General features: G+C 43.3%; 1 protein-coding gene and 1 long non-coding RNA gene across 5 annotated transcripts in view; both read left to right on the plus strand.

Moving 5' to 3' along the window:
• The window catches only part of DGCR2 (DiGeorge syndrome critical region gene 2), a 100,194-nt gene that overhangs the window by 27,297 nt on the left and 57,824 nt on the right, over positions 1 to 15,073 (plus strand). For 2 of the 4 annotated variants that reach the window (XM_053902278.1, XM_053902279.1), the window contains exon 2: positions 7,613 to 7,735. The exons of the other annotated variants lie outside the window; for them this stretch is intronic. In XM_053902278.1, the coding sequence (XP_053758253.1) occupies positions 7,613 to 7,735 (123 nt within the window). The remainder of the gene's footprint in view (positions 1 to 7,612; positions 7,736 to 15,073) is intronic. 4 annotated transcript variants of the gene reach the window in all.
• LOC128777037 (uncharacterized) lies at positions 7,819 to 13,737 on the plus strand. The gene is made up of 2 exons (XR_008422190.1): positions 7,819 to 8,833; positions 13,584 to 13,737. It is a non-coding gene; the product is annotated as an uncharacterized LOC128777037 (long non-coding RNA).

The raw sequence follows: 15,073 nt of genomic DNA on the forward strand, positions 1-15,073 counted from the left end.
TTTTTTTGTTTTGTTTTTTGTTTTTTGATGCTGTCATTAAGGTAATTTTAAGTATTTTAATTTCTGGAACAGTTTGTATAGAATTGGTCTTATTTCTTCCTTAAGTCTGTAGTAGAATTTTCCAGTGAAGCCATCTGGGCCTGGAATTGCTTTGGGTGAAGGTTTTAACTAAAAATTCAGTTTCTTATGTGGCTCTAAGGTTATTCAGGTTATTGATTTCTTTTTGAGTGAGCTTTGGCAGTTTGTGCCTTTCAAGGAATTTGTTCATTTCATCTAAATTATCAAACTTACTGGGGCGCCTGGGTGGCTCAGTCGGTTGGGCGTCCGACTTCAGCTCAGGTCACGATCTCACGGTCCGTGAGGTCGAGCCCCGCGTCGGGCTCTGGGCTGATGGCTCAGAGCCTGGAGCCTGCTTCCGATTCTGTGTCTCCCTCTCTCTCTGCCCCTCCCCCGTTCATGCTCTGTCTCTCTCTGTCTCAAAAATAAATAAAACGTTAAAAAATAAAAATAAATTATCAAACTTACTGATATAGAATTGTTGGTACTATTGCCTTATTATTCTCTCCTTATTATCCTTTTTAATATTTCTGTAATCATAGTGATGACACCTTTCTTCTGATAGTGGTATTTTGTGTTCTTAATTTTTTTCCTGGTTAGTCTGACTAGAGATTTATTAATGTTATTAATCTTCTAAAAACATAGCTTTTGTTTTCCTTATTTTCTCTAATATTCTGCTTTATATATTCCACTCTAATCTTCATTATTCCTTTTCTGCTATTTACTTTGGGTTTCATTTGCTATGCTAATTTCTTAAAAAGCTGGGGATACTGATTTGAGACCTTTTTTCTTTTCTGATAAGAGTTTAATGCAGTGCATTTGCCTCTGAGAACTGTTTTAGTTGCATTCCACAAATTTTCATTGATTTAAAATGTTTTCTTATTTCCCTTTTCATTTCTTCTTTTACCCATAGGCTATTTAGTAGTGTGTCAGTTGTTTCCATACAGTTGAGGGATTTTCCAGATTATCTGTCTGTCATTGATTTGTAATTTAATTCGGTTGTAGTCAAACAACATTGAATCGTTATAAATTTATTGGCAACTTGTTTTATGGCTCATAATATTATCTATTGTAAATGTTGTAAATACTTATGGAAAAATGTGTATTCTGTTGTCATTGGCTGGAGAGTTCTGTAAATGTTGGTTAGTGTTGTTTAGGTTGTCTATATCCTTGCCAATTTCCTGTCTGCTTCCTCTATCAGTTATTGAGAGAGGGGATGGAAAATTAGTTGTGAATTTGTCTCTTAGTGATAGCAGTTGTCCCTTCATATTTTAAAGCTCTGCTATAGAGGCATAAACATTTAGGATTATTTTATCTTTTGTCATTATTCAGTGACCTTATTTATTCCTGGTAATATTATTTGCTCTGAAGTCTACTTTGTGTGATACTAATTTGGCTACTCCAGCTTTCTTTTGATCAGTGTTAGCATGGTATATCTTTTCCATTCTTTAATTTTCCCCTATTTGTGTCTTACTTAAAGAGGGTTTCATTTAGACCATATGTAATTGGGTCTTGGGAATTTTTTTTTTTTTTTTAATTTATGGGACAAATTCTGCTTTTTAACTGGGGTGTTTGGATCAGCTCATCTGTTTGATTAGGCAAAATTAATTAAAATCTGCCATTTTGTTATTTTCTATTTGTACCACTTGTTTCCTTTTTCTTTTTGCCTTCTTTTGGATTGAGTATTTGTATTCAGTTTTGTCTTCTTTGTTGGCTAATTTGTTAAAATTCTTGTGCAAGTTTAGTGGTATTCATCTTTAACTTTCTGCAGTTGACCATGTGACAGACTGCTTTTTCTGTAGCATAAGCCTTGAAATGGTATGCTTCTGCTTTTCCCTTCCCAGCTTTTGTGTTGCTGTCAAAGTTCTACTTCCATTTTTGCTTTAAGTAATTCTAGGGTGTCTGCTTTTTTTGTTTTCAGAACTTATAAGTGTCGCTCCAGGGGTGCCTGGGTGGCTCAGTCAGTTGAGCGTCTGACTTTGGCCCAGGTCATGATCTCATGGTCTGTGAGTTTGAGCCCCGCATCGGGCTCTGTGCTGCGAGCCTGGAGCCTGCTTCGGATTCTGTCTCCTTCTCTCTCTGCCCCTCCCTACTTGTGCTCTGTCTCTCAAAAATAAATAAATGTAAAAAAAAAAAAAAGTTTAAAAAGTGTTGCTCCACTGTCTTCCAGCTTGTATGGTTTCTAATGAGAAATCTGCCATTGTCTTTGTTTTCCTGTGCTGACTATGTCTTTTTCCTCTGGTTACTCTCTCTCTCTCTCTCTCTCTCTTTAATGTTTTATTTATTTTTGAGAGAGCATGAGCAGGGGAGGCAGAGAGAGAGAGGGAGACAGGGGATCCAAAGCAGGCTCCACACTGACATTGGCGAGCCCGATGTGGGGCTTGAACTCACAAACCATGCTCTTGTGACCTGAGCCGAAGTTGGACTGAGCCACGCAGGCACCCCGAAAGAGTATCTTAAGCTGGCTTCCATGCTCAGCACGGGATCATGCTCACCACCCTGGGATTGTGACCTGAACTGAATTCAGGAGTTGGACTCTTAGCCAGTTGAGCCATCCAGGCACCCCTCTCTGGCTACTCAAGATTTTCTCTTTATCGCTGGTTTTAAGCAATTTAATCGTAATTTGCCTTAGACTAGCTTCTTTCTATTTCTTCTGTTTGGGGGTCACTGACTGACGTGGATTTATGGGTTTTCATCACATTGGGAAGTTTTTTGCCATTGTTTCTTAAAATATTTTGTCTGTTGTTCGTCTCCCCCTCCCCCTGCTCTGTCCATGTGTCCCACAGCTCACAGTTCATTTTTTTCCAGCCTTTTCCCCGCTGTGTTTTATTTATTTTTTATTTTTTTTTCAATATACGAAGTTTATTGTCAAATTGGTTTCCATACAACACCCAGTGCTCATCCCAAAAGGTGCCCTCCTCAATACCCATCACCCACCCTCCCCTCCCTCCCACCCCCCATCAACCCTCAGTTTGTTCTCAGTTTTTAAGAGTCTCTTATGCTTTGGCTCTCTTCCACTCTAACCTCTTTTTTTTTTTTTTTTTTTCCTTCCCCTCCCCCATGGGTTTCTGTTAAGTTTCTCCGGATCCACATAAGAGTGAAACCATACCTTTCTCTGTATGGCTTATTTCACTTAGCATAACACTCTCTAGTTCCATCCATGTTGCTACAAAGGGCCATATTTCATTCTTTCTCATTGCCACGTAGTACTCCGTTGTGTATATAAACCACAATTTTTTTATCCATTCATCAGTTGATGGACATTTAGACTCTTTCCATAATTTGGCTATTGTTGAGAGTGCTGCTATAAACATTGGGGTACAAGTGCCCCTATGCATCAGTACTCCTGTATCCCTTGGGTCAATTCCTAGCAGTGCTATTGCTGGGTCATAGGATAGGTCTATTTTTAATTTTTTGAGGAACCTCCACACTGTTTTCCAGAGTGGCTGCACCAATTTGCATTCCCACCAACAGTGCAAGAGGGTTCCCATTTCTCCACATCCTCTCCAGCATCTATAGTCTCCTGATTTGTTCATTTTGGCCACTCTGACTGGCGTGAGGTGATATCTGAGTGTGGTTTTGATTTGTATTTCCCTGATGAGGAGCGACGTTGAGCATCTTTTCATGTGCCTGTTGGCCATCCGGATGTCTTCTTTAGAGAAGTGTCTATTCATGTTTTCTGCCCATTTCTTCACTGGGTTATTTGTTTTTAGAGTGTGGAGTTTGGTGAGCTCTTTATAGATTTTGGATACTAGCCCTTTGTCCGATAAGTCATTTGCAAATATCTTTTCCCATTCCGTTGGTTGCCTTTTAGTTTTGTTGGTTGTTTCCTTTGCTGTGCAGAAGCTTTTTATCTTCATAAGGTCCCAGTAGTTCATTTTTGCTTTTAATTCCCTTGCCTTTGGGGATGTGTCAAGTAAGAAATTGCTACGGCTGAGGTCAGAGAGGTCTTTTCCTGCTTTCTCCTCTAGGGTTTTGATGGTTTCGTGTCTCACATTCAGGTCCTTTATCCATTTTGAATTTATTCTCACCATGTGAATGGTGTGAGAAAGTGGTCTAGTTTCAACCTTCTGCATGTTGCTGTCCAGTTCTCCCAGCACCATTTGTTAAAGAGACTGTCTTTTTTCCATTGGATATTCTTTCCTGCTTTGTCAAAGATTAGTTGGCCATACGTTTGTGGGTCTAGTTCTGGGGTTTCTATTCTATTCCATTGGTCTCTGTGTCTGTTTTTGTGCCATCCCCGCTGTGTTTTAATTTAGAGTTTTTATGTTGTCTTCAAGTCACTCATCTTTTCCTCTGTAAAACTGAATCTGTTCATGCTAGGCCTTGTAGTTTTCATCTCTAGGCAGTGGGTTTGATTCTTTCTTAAAATCTTCCATATATACTTAATGTGTTTGATTTTTCCTCTAGCTTCTTGAGCACTTGTAACTCGGTTTTAACTTTAATGTCCTTGTGTACCCTATCATTTGTACCATTTCTGAGTCAGTTTGATTGAATTCTTTTCATTTTGGTCATAATTTTCTGTTTCTTTGTATGTCTGGTAATTTTTTTATTGAATGCCAGACTTTGTGAATCTTGCCTTTTTTGGTTGTTGCCTATTTTTGCATTCCTATAAATATTCTTGAGCTTTGTTCTAGGATGTTACTTGGAAACAACTTGATCCTTTCAGCTCTTGCTTTTAATCATTGTTAGGCTGCGTTTAGTCTGGAGTTAATTTTTCTCCACTAACGAGACAGGACTCATCTGAGTAAATTTACTTAATGCCCTACAGGTTATGAGCTTTTCCACTCTGGGTCCTGAGAACGTACACCGTTTGTGGTCCTGCTGAACTGCAATTGTTGTTTCCCTGTTATCCTATAGGGTAGTTTTCTCTCCAACCTGGGGTAGTTTCTTCACACCACACACTGATCAAGTACTTTGCTTCATTCCCCGAGGAATTCCTCTCTGGATCTCTGGAGTTTAAAAAAAAAAAAAATTATTTTTAATGTTTATTTATTTTTGAGAGAGAGAGAGAGAGAGACAGATCGTGAGCAGGGGAGAGGCAGAGAGAGATGGAGACACATAATCCGAAGCAGGCTCCAGGGTCTGAGCTGTCAGCACAGAGCTGGATGCAGGGCTCGAACTCACGAGCTGTGAGATCATGGTCAGATGCTTAACCAACTGAGGCACCCAGGTGCCCCTGGATCTTTGCAGTCTTAACATCTGTGCATCTCTCTCCGGGACTTTCTGGAGCTGTTCTATGATTGCTGCCTGCCTGGCTTTTCCCAATTTTTAGCTGTATCCACTCACCTCCAAGAGTCTTCTGCACCTGCCCCCCACCTCCCCCAACCCCCCTCCCCCAACCTGCCCTGGAGTCCCTCTTCCTGCTTTGTAGCCTGGAAATGTTCTTGAGGCAGTAAGGCTCACCTCATATGTTTCCTAACTCAGGGACATTATCCTTTGTTGTTTGATGTCAATGTCTGGAATACTGGTGTTTTCTTTTATGTTATCCTTTTTCTCCCCCTAGTTGTTTCAAGTGAATAGTTAACTATGCCTATAACTCCATCTTGGCTGAAAGCCTTTACAAAATATACACCATTGTGACTATTTTGTCAGTGTTATATATATATAACAAGGTTTTCCTTATGGTTAGATGGACTGATCTATCACCAGTGTGTAGTGGCAGGCAGAGAGGAATGAACACTGGATTCCCAGTTCCTTGCCTTGGCCCTTGTTCCATCCCCACCTCAGAGTGGAAGACTCTCAGATGTATGCCTGACCCTGGTGGGGATGTGGGTTGTCCCTCTTTGCAGAGCACTGAAGAGGCTCTCCTGAACATACAGACACTGAGGCACACGATGCCCAATGTGGCTGTCTAGGGGTGGTGGTGAGGGGAGGGGTCAGGCCTAGCTTCCACGTCCTACCTGATTTGCTAGGTTTGTCTTCCTTGGTTAATTAGAGTGATGATTGCCTCTTGTTACTTAGGCCAGTGGTGGGACAGGACTCAGGGATGGGAATAGTTCCTTTTCCTTCCTGGATTTCAGTGGAATGATTCCAGGACAAGGAAGACCCCAGAGGGAGCAGATAGAGCTGTGTATTTTCGTTTGTAAGTGAGCTTTGTTTGTTTCTTCTTCCTGTGTCATCGGGTTGGTGTGCAAGACCTCATCCCTCACACCTCATGCTTTTCCTTGGTTCTAGCTTTTTCCATATAGCAGCTGTTCCCTCATTTCACAAGTCTGGTTTGAAGGACCAGAGAGTAAATATTTTTGTCTTTGCAGGTCATTTAGTCTCTGTTAGTCATTAGTCACAACTCTGCTGTTGTAGCTCAAAAGCAGCCACAGACCATAGGTATTTGTGGCTGTGTTCCAATAAAACTTTATTTAAAAACCAAGTGGAAAGAGCAGGAGTTGGCCTGTGAGTTGTAGTTTGCTGACCCTGCCTCAGTTCAAGCTTTTACTTTGCTGAAATATTTAATATTTTTGTGTGGTACCTCTATTATAATTGTTTCCAGAAATCACTGCCAGTTCTACCTTGCTTAAAACACAGATATCATCGGGGCGCCTGGGTGGCGCAGTCGGTTAAGCGTCCGACTTCAGCCAGGTCACGATCTCGCGGTCCGTGAGTTCGAGCCCCGCGTCAGGCTCCGGGCTGATGGCTCGGAGCCTGGAGCCTGTTTCCGATTCTGTGTCTCCCTCTCTCTCTGCCCCTCCCCCGTTCATGCTCTGTCTCTCTCTGTCCCAAAAATAAATAAAAAACGTGGGAAAAAAAATTAAAAAAAAAAAAAAAAACACAGATATCATCATGTTACTTAACTGACTAAATTACCTCTGGCTGTCTACAACATTCTCAGTAAGGGTCAGAGTCTCCACAGTCTGACCTCTTTTATATTTCTGGTCGTTTGTCAGCTCACGACCAGAAATATAAGTCTATTTGGCATATTTTCCTGCCTTGTGATAGTTCCATAAGCCTTAACTTTTTTCTGGAATGTTCTTTTCCTACGTTAGATGTGTCTACTGGAATGTTCTTTTCCTACATCAGGTGTGTCTACTGAAACCGTCAACCTGCCTTGGGAACCCTGTTTACATCCACCTTCTTTAAGAAGGATTCCAGAGCCCCTCAGGTGCAGGCAGTTTCTCCTTCCTTCATGCTGTTTGAGCACTCCTGTGGTGCTCCCTACTGATTTGCCCTTTGTCAGAAACCTGTGTGTGTGTGTCTCATCCCTGTTGACCCAGAATCCCTCAGGAGGTGAGAGGTGTGCCCTCTTGTGACCTCTGTAGTCTAGTGCAGGGCCTGACTCGGAGCAGAAGTGTCAAGTGTGTATTTGAGGTGGTGCATAAAGATCGATGTCTTGGGGGTGCATTGCTCTGGGGACTTGTGTCACAGGCACAGCTCTTGGCTCCTCCTTGGGGCACGCGTGCAGGCCCCTGAGGAGGTGGGCTGTGGGCAGGCTGACTGTGTAGGGCCCACACTCATGGGTCTGAGCGGCAGCAGGACCCGGTGGTGGCAGGCTTGGCTGTCACAGGTCTCCACTGCTGCTGCGGCTTCCTCAATGGCCTCTTGCCCTTTGGTTCCACAGAACTGCGGTGCAACCCAGGGCAGTTTGCCTGTCGCAGTGGTGCCATCCAGTGCATCCCCCTCCCCTGGCAGTGTGACGGCTGGGTGACTTGTGAGGATGAGAGCGACGAAGCCGACTGTCCAGGTGAGTGTGTCGGGCAGGTGGACACCAGTGGCCCTGCCTCTCCATGACAGCTGTGTGATTGGGGGGGGGGGGGGGTGGAGGATGATGTCTGCTGCAGCCAGTGCTGTATCCACTCATTGGAAGGTTATGTTGAGCTAACCCTCTCCCCTCTCTCTTTCTCGCTTAAAAAAAAAAATTTTTTTTTTAATGTTTATTTTTGAGAGAGAGAGACAGAGCATGAGCAGGGGCAGAGAGAGGGAGACACAGAATCCAAAGCAGGCTCCAAGCTCCAAGCTGTCAACACAGCTCTTTGTCAGAGAGCTCTGAGCTGTCAACACAGAACCTGATGCAGGGCTCAAACCCACGAACCACAAGATCACGACCTGAACCAAAGTTGGACGCTTAACTGACTGAGCCACTCAGGCACCCCTCTTTCTCTGCTTTTTAAAAATAGATGCCCAACATGGGCAGATCCCGGAACTTGCAAGACGGCAGGGTTGGGGCTGGGATGAGGCAAGAGGGATGCCAAGGACGTCACATTTCAGAAGGCACTGCTGGCCCTGAGAGCAGTACCCCTGAAGTGTGATGCCCTCTTGCCTCCCCCCATACCTGGCTCTAGAGATAGGTGCCGTTTGAGACTTCGCTAGAATCCTGCAGGTCATTTGGACTGTCTTGGCTCGGCCAGCCCATCCTGCTCACTCAGTCCCTAGTAATCTTTCACTTGGTTTTCTCCTGACAGTGCATGGGCTCCTAAAGATCTATGCAGATGCCACAGAAAGTCTAAATTGTTGGTTCTCCATTTGGTTTCTGTCCCAGCACCTTCAGGGAATCTGACATACCCATGAGTAACAGTGTTTGCTACATCTCTGGTTCTCTGGGGGTGGGAGGTGGTAGTGTCTTCCCTGTGCTCATGCGTGTGTGGAAAACACATGCTTCATTCATGCCTTTCTCTTTTCCTGGGATTCTCTTGTTCTGTTTTCATGTGGGCAGATCCTACCTGTCCTTCAGGGCTTGGCTCAGATGATACCACAGCAAGCAGGCATCTCTGAGCCTTCTGCCTGGAGGTTTGCTTCTGCCAGCACCTGCTCCTTCCCTGTGACAGCATCCAGAACCCCACTGGTAATTCCTTTTTAAATGTTTATTTATTTATTTTGAGAGAGAGAAAGAGTGCATGCACTTGCCCATGCGAAAACAGAGGAGGGGCAAAGAGAGCAGGAGAGTGAGAATCCCAAGCAGGCTCCATGCTCAGCACGGAGCCCGATGCGGGGCTTGATCTCACAACTGCGAGATTGTGACCTGAGCCAAAATCAAAGAGCCAGACGCTTAACCGACTGAGCCACCCAAGAGCCCCAAACCATGGGTAATTCTCACCATTACCTGTACCCATGCTTGATCTTTCCTTCTAGACCTCCCTGAGAACAGGAGACCTGTCCTCCTTCTAAGTGTGACCTGGCCTAGAGCAGAGGTCCTTTTTAACATTCAGTAAATAGAAGGAGTGTTATAATTCCTGTAAGTCAGGTACTGAAGGAAAACCAATTAACTCCAACCAGGGAGATCCAGTAGGGTATCAAATAGGTGACACTTGAGCTGGGGACAGTTCTTTGAAGGGGCTTCCAAATAAGAAACAGAAGTGGTCTGGTCAGACTGAATTTACCTGAAAATATGGCCATTTAGAGGGCATTCCTACCCACCCCCCGTCATCCCTTGAGCCTGTTCGTTGGATTGTAAATGTCTGTGGTCAGGTACTTGCCTTTCCAGATGAATTTGAATGGTGGCAGCTGGGGCAGAAGCTTCTGGGACAGCCCTGTGTCTGGGAGCCCACCTGCACCTTCCTTTGGTACCAGCCCGGAGAGCATGAAATACTCAGTGCTTGGGGTGCTGATATTCCATGTTCGGTCATCTGTTGAGGACCAGTGGTTGTGACTGAGAGCTTCCCCAGGTCTGACTTACAGGGTGAGACTTCATATCCAGCCTCCTAGAGAATACTGTGAGCAAAGAACCAAATGATTCTTCGTTTGCTTTAAAGTAGAACACAACTTATTTGCTGAGGCACAGTAACTGCCCTGTTGTATAGAACCTGAAAACGGTAGTAGCCACTCTAGTTCATCTTGTTCATCTCTCCATCTGCTGTGGATTTGATAAAGGCAGGGACTAGATTTGATTTCTGGGTCACATGGTCTGGCACAGAGGGTCACAAGTCTGCTCAGCACAATGTTGATTTGAGGTTACATAGGTTGCCATATTTTCTCCCCAGAAAAGAGAAATAAAGTCTATCCAACGGGAGCCCAGATTTCTGAGTGGATGGATAATGTGCTCTAGGCCCCAACCACTGAGGGCCTGATGAGCATGGCAGTGCGTGAAAACTCAGGGAAGCCTGACAGGGCCGAGGAGTATTCCAGGAGAGGTAGAAGGGCTGAGGCACTGTCCGCCTCCAGGCTCACTCCTGGCCTCCTCTTGGGTCTGGTACTGTTGTCTGTTCCATGGGATAGTGGCATGCCATGATCCAGGTAGGGGATAAGCTTTGATTTCTATTTGTTTTTAAAGTTGGAATTCTGAGAAATGAAAGTTATCAAAATATACAAAGAATAATATAATGCTTGTTTCTCATGCTTGTTTCTCACTTCTGTAAATCAATAATTGCTGAAATTGTGTCCAATTTTTCCTAGTTTATTTTTTAAAAATTAATTTTTTAAAAACATCACAAGTATGTGAAATCCTCGTTAACATTTCCCCCTACCGAAACAAAGAAAAAGAAGAAAAATCTTTGTGTGGGGGGAGAGGAGTGTGGACAGGGGGTTAGCTGATAACCACTTTTGCTGTGGCCTTCCTTTATCTGGGGAGAGTTTAAGTAAACCTGTGCAAAGCCTTAGCCACACTTGGTCAGGTTTTTGAACATGGACTTCAGGACTTCTGGAGAGACCATACAAGATTATTTCATCATCCTGCTGAAAGCCTGCTAAAATTTTAGTGAAAGAGTATAAAAACATAAAACCACAGGGACAAAGAAAATGGGAAAAGATGTAACAGTAGACCAGTAATTTCAGCATGTTTGGGGAAGATGGGAAACGGGTGGCATGCTGGATATAGTCTGGCCTGCAAGGCTGGGGCTACAGCATTCAGACCCCACTGCCAGCAGGCTTTGGATGTCAGTTGGCCCATGAGATCCTGCCCATGAAGTTTGCAAGGTAGAAGGGAGGTGGGCTCCTTCTTCCTCTGGCAGTGGTGCGGGTGCATGGGCTTAGCCCCAAATGAGGAAGTGCAGGGTTTCCACATCTTCCTCTGGCTGGCTGCCGCTGGGCTGCAGAGCAGCTGTGAAACTGGCAGAGGTTTTCTGTCATTTCCTGTCCTGTGGGCAGCTTCCAGACTCTGGACTACAACTGCAGAGGTAAAAGGGAAGGTTCAGGTGGTTCACTTTTATGCACACTCTGGCCTTTTCGATTGTTCTGAAAGGACCTGTTCCCTCTATTAAACTCCTCTCTTTTTGAAATACCTAGCATGATTTCTGTTCTTCTGACTGAACTATATTTGATGTAAATGGGAACTAACATAAGATGCATATAATTTTTAAATGGAGAAAAGTGTACAACTTTATTAGACATTAAAGAAGATTTGAATAAATAGAAACAGGGTTTTCTTGGCTAGAAAGACTCAATGTGGTTAAGTCACCTGTTCTTACATTGATCTGTGGATTCAGTGCATCTCCACAGGGGTTTTGGGGAAATGTGACAAGTCAGTTTTAAAACGTTTGGAAGAATGAAGTCCTAATATTGTAGGACACTTTGAAGAAGAGTAAGGTGTGAACAGTTGCCTTATCAGTGTCGAGGCTGACTTGACTGTTGGTTCAGGGAAGCACAGATTGGCCCATGCAGCAGAAGAGCTGCCAGAAATAGGCCCAAGAAACAGTACCTGGCAAAAGTAGAATTACGTATCTCTGGGGCAGAGGATAGATTCCTCAGTTCATAGTGTGTGACACTTGGGAAAGAATGTATACACAATGTACAGAAAAACCAGTTTCAGGTTAATTGAAGAACAGCTTCTAGAACACAGTCTAGGAAAATACTTTTTTATGACCTAGGTAGGAAAGGTTTTTTTGGTTTTGTTTTTAATTTTTTTTTTTTAACATTTATTCATCTCTGAGAGACAGAGACCGAGCATGAGCAGGGGAGGGGCAGAGAGAGAGGGAGACACAGAATCTGAAGCAGGCTCCAAGTTGTCAGCACAGAGCCCAATGCAAGGCTCGAACTCACAAACCGCGAGTTCATGACCTGAGCTGAAGTCCAACATTCAACCGACAGCCACCCAGGCGCCCCATGTTTTTGTTTTTAAGTCATAAAAAATATCAACTCTAAAGTAAAAGTGACCAGTTTACTAGATTAAAATTAAGATCTTCCCTTTATCAAAAGGTACCCATAAAGAATGTGAACAGATAAGCCATAGTGGGAGTATATTTGCAACATGTATAGCCCATAAAGGATTATAGTCCAGCACATTTAAGGAACTCCTACCCACGGACACAAGACGCACAGGCATGTCAAAGAAAAAGTAACAAGAACAGTGGTTAAACATATAAAAAGATACTCAGCCTCATTAGTATTCCAAGGCTACAGTGAGATTCCGCTTTACAGTTACTTAGATTGGCAAAAATTAAGCTGTCTGTTGGCAAAAATTAAGACATCTGACAAAACTGAGTGTTGGAGAGGGTGTGAGTGGGTTGGAAATCTTAATCTGCTGCTGTTGAGGAAGGTAAATTGATGGACCGGCATTAACTTGCAAAGCTGAACATTCTTGTATTCTGTGATCCATGATTTCCATTTGGTGGAACTCTAGAGAAATTCTGTAGCACTCTTCATACTAATAAACATCTTGGAAACAACCCAAATGTCTTTGTTCACACGATGGCATATTATGGACCAACGACAGTGAGTGAATGGTAGGTTCTTGCAGCAACATCAGTGGGTCTTCAAGACAGCCTGTAGGTTACGAAGGCAAGTTGCCAAAAAGTATGTACAGTACAATAAAGACAAGCAAAGTGACCATTATCTTATGTATAGCTACATACATGTGTGGTAAACCAAAAGAAAAAAGGCAAAATGTTGATACACAAAATTCGGGCTCCTGATTCTTCCCCAGTGGGGAGACAGAGGATAAAACTGGGAGAAACAACCCTACAGCTGATGTTTGAGTTCTTAAGTAGGGTGGGGGTTGAGATGGGGGGCTCACAACTGTATTTTTAGGCTTTATTTCTTAAATATGTGTTATATATATGTTCTTTGGAATATGTTAGATATTATCAAAGCTTCCCCCTCCCCCCCCCCCAAGAAAAGCCAATAGGAAGCGAGTGAAAACTGACTTAACATGGCAGAGAAACTGTAACCGTGAGACTGCTTGAGAGAGAGAGACCATTAGGAAATGGGCCAGTTTGATGAGCAGCACCCCTGAAAGGCTTGGAGGCGTGAGATACTGAGGCTGGTGGGCACGTGGCATGGGAACGGATGGAGTTGGTGGGATTCTCCTTCACCACCTGTCTCCCTTCTCACTCTGCATAACTAGAGGATTCTTTCTCCTAGTGGCAGACATGAGGTTTATTTTCTATACCATCACTGCCCTGTAGAGTACCCAGGAGGCACGTGTGGCTATTGAGCACTGTGACCATTTCGAAAAAGGATGGACTTGGAGTGTAAAGTACATGCCGAATATCAGACTCAGTTCAATAAAAGAGTAAAACACCTCAATGATACTTTTTTATATTGATTATGTGCTGAAATGATAGTATTTTGAATATATTGGGTTAAATTATTAAAATTAATTTCCTCTCTTGTTGAAATGTGGCTTGCATTATATGTCTGATGGACAACACTTGGACTTAAAGTCAGAAAAATAGGAGACACCAGGCCCAGCAGAGGGAAGCCGTGGAGGTTGAAGACAGAGGAATTCATTGAGGAGGGCACCTGTTGGGATGAGCACTGGGTGTTGTATGGAAACCAATTTGACAATAAATTTCATATTAATAAAATGAAATAAAACATGGAATGAATAAATCATGGGTATAAAAGGCACAACATAAAGAATATAGTAAATGATACTGTAACAGCGTTATATGGTGACAGATGGTAGCTACACTTGTGGTGAACATAGCGTAACATACAGAGAAATCGAATCACTATGTTGTGTACCTGAAACTAATATAACATTGTGTGTCAATTCCACTGAAATATTTTTTTGAGAGTTAATTTAAATAAATATTAAGAGACAAAAAGAGGAATTAAGATAAATTCTCTATGGGGACAGGTGAGACCCTCAGCCATATTTTCTGCCCTGCTGTTCCAGTGCCAGCAGCCAGGGCTGTTTCCCTAGGCAAAGGATTTGAGGAGTCTTTCCTAGAGAAACTGGCACTTCTGGAAGGGGTAGAAGAGGTATGAACATAATAGAGGATTCCCAACTAAAAGGCTGACTCTCCTACTCTGCTCCCCACCTTGAGGCTCACTTGAACCCCACTAGTGTTTATAGAGCCTCTGATAAGCTGGGCCACCTTCTTTTTTTAAATGTTTGTTTATTTTGAGAGAGAGAGAGATCAAGATTGAAATTGAGCAGGGGAGGGCAGAGAGAGAGGGAAAGAGAATGCCAGGCGGGCTCTGCACTGTCAGCACAGAGCCCAGTGTGGGGCTTGATCTCACAAACCATGAGATCATGACCTGATCTGAAATCAAGAATCAGATGGTTAACCAACTGAGCCACCCAGGTGCTCCTGGACCACCTTCCTCTTAGACCTGAAAGACAGCCAGTGCTTTCTCGACTCTAGAAAAAAACATCTACTGGATGCTCACTGGACTCTAAATAAAAAGCATCCTGGACCAAAAGGGTCAGCACAGAGTGACCTGAGGTGGCTAACTCTGCTGTGTGAAAAATGGTGGTGGCTTTAGAACCAAGCTGCTAGGGCTGGAACCCTGCCCCCACCACTTACTGGCTGTGGTTCTGTGGGCAAGATGGGTTTTGAACTTCATTGTCCTCTAGTATAAGATGGGAAAAATAATAGTACCTGCCTCTTAGGGTTGTGGTGAGGCTTGCATAACGTGATACCTATAAAGTGCTTAGAGCAAAATGTGGCACATGATAACTTCTGATATATATGAGAAAGACTTAGAATTTAGGGAGAAAAAGCAAACTTTGAAAATATATCTGACATCTTGCAAAACAGCAGTCTAGGAAACTTCAAACCCTCATCCCCAAACAGAGGGCGCACACATGAAGCAAGAAACTAGAGAATAGCTAAAATAATTTTATAGAAGCTCTGGAAAACAGGTCTACAGGAACACCTAGTCGAGAAAAAGCCACATTGAAATGGTACGAAGTTTGGTGGCA

Source organism: Panthera pardus, unplaced genomic scaffold (assembly GCF_024362965.1).
Source record: "Panthera pardus isolate Hobbes unplaced genomic scaffold, ASM2436296v1 HiC_scaffold_15, whole genome shotgun sequence".
Lineage (NCBI taxonomy): Eukaryota > Metazoa > Chordata > Mammalia > Carnivora > Felidae > Panthera > Panthera pardus.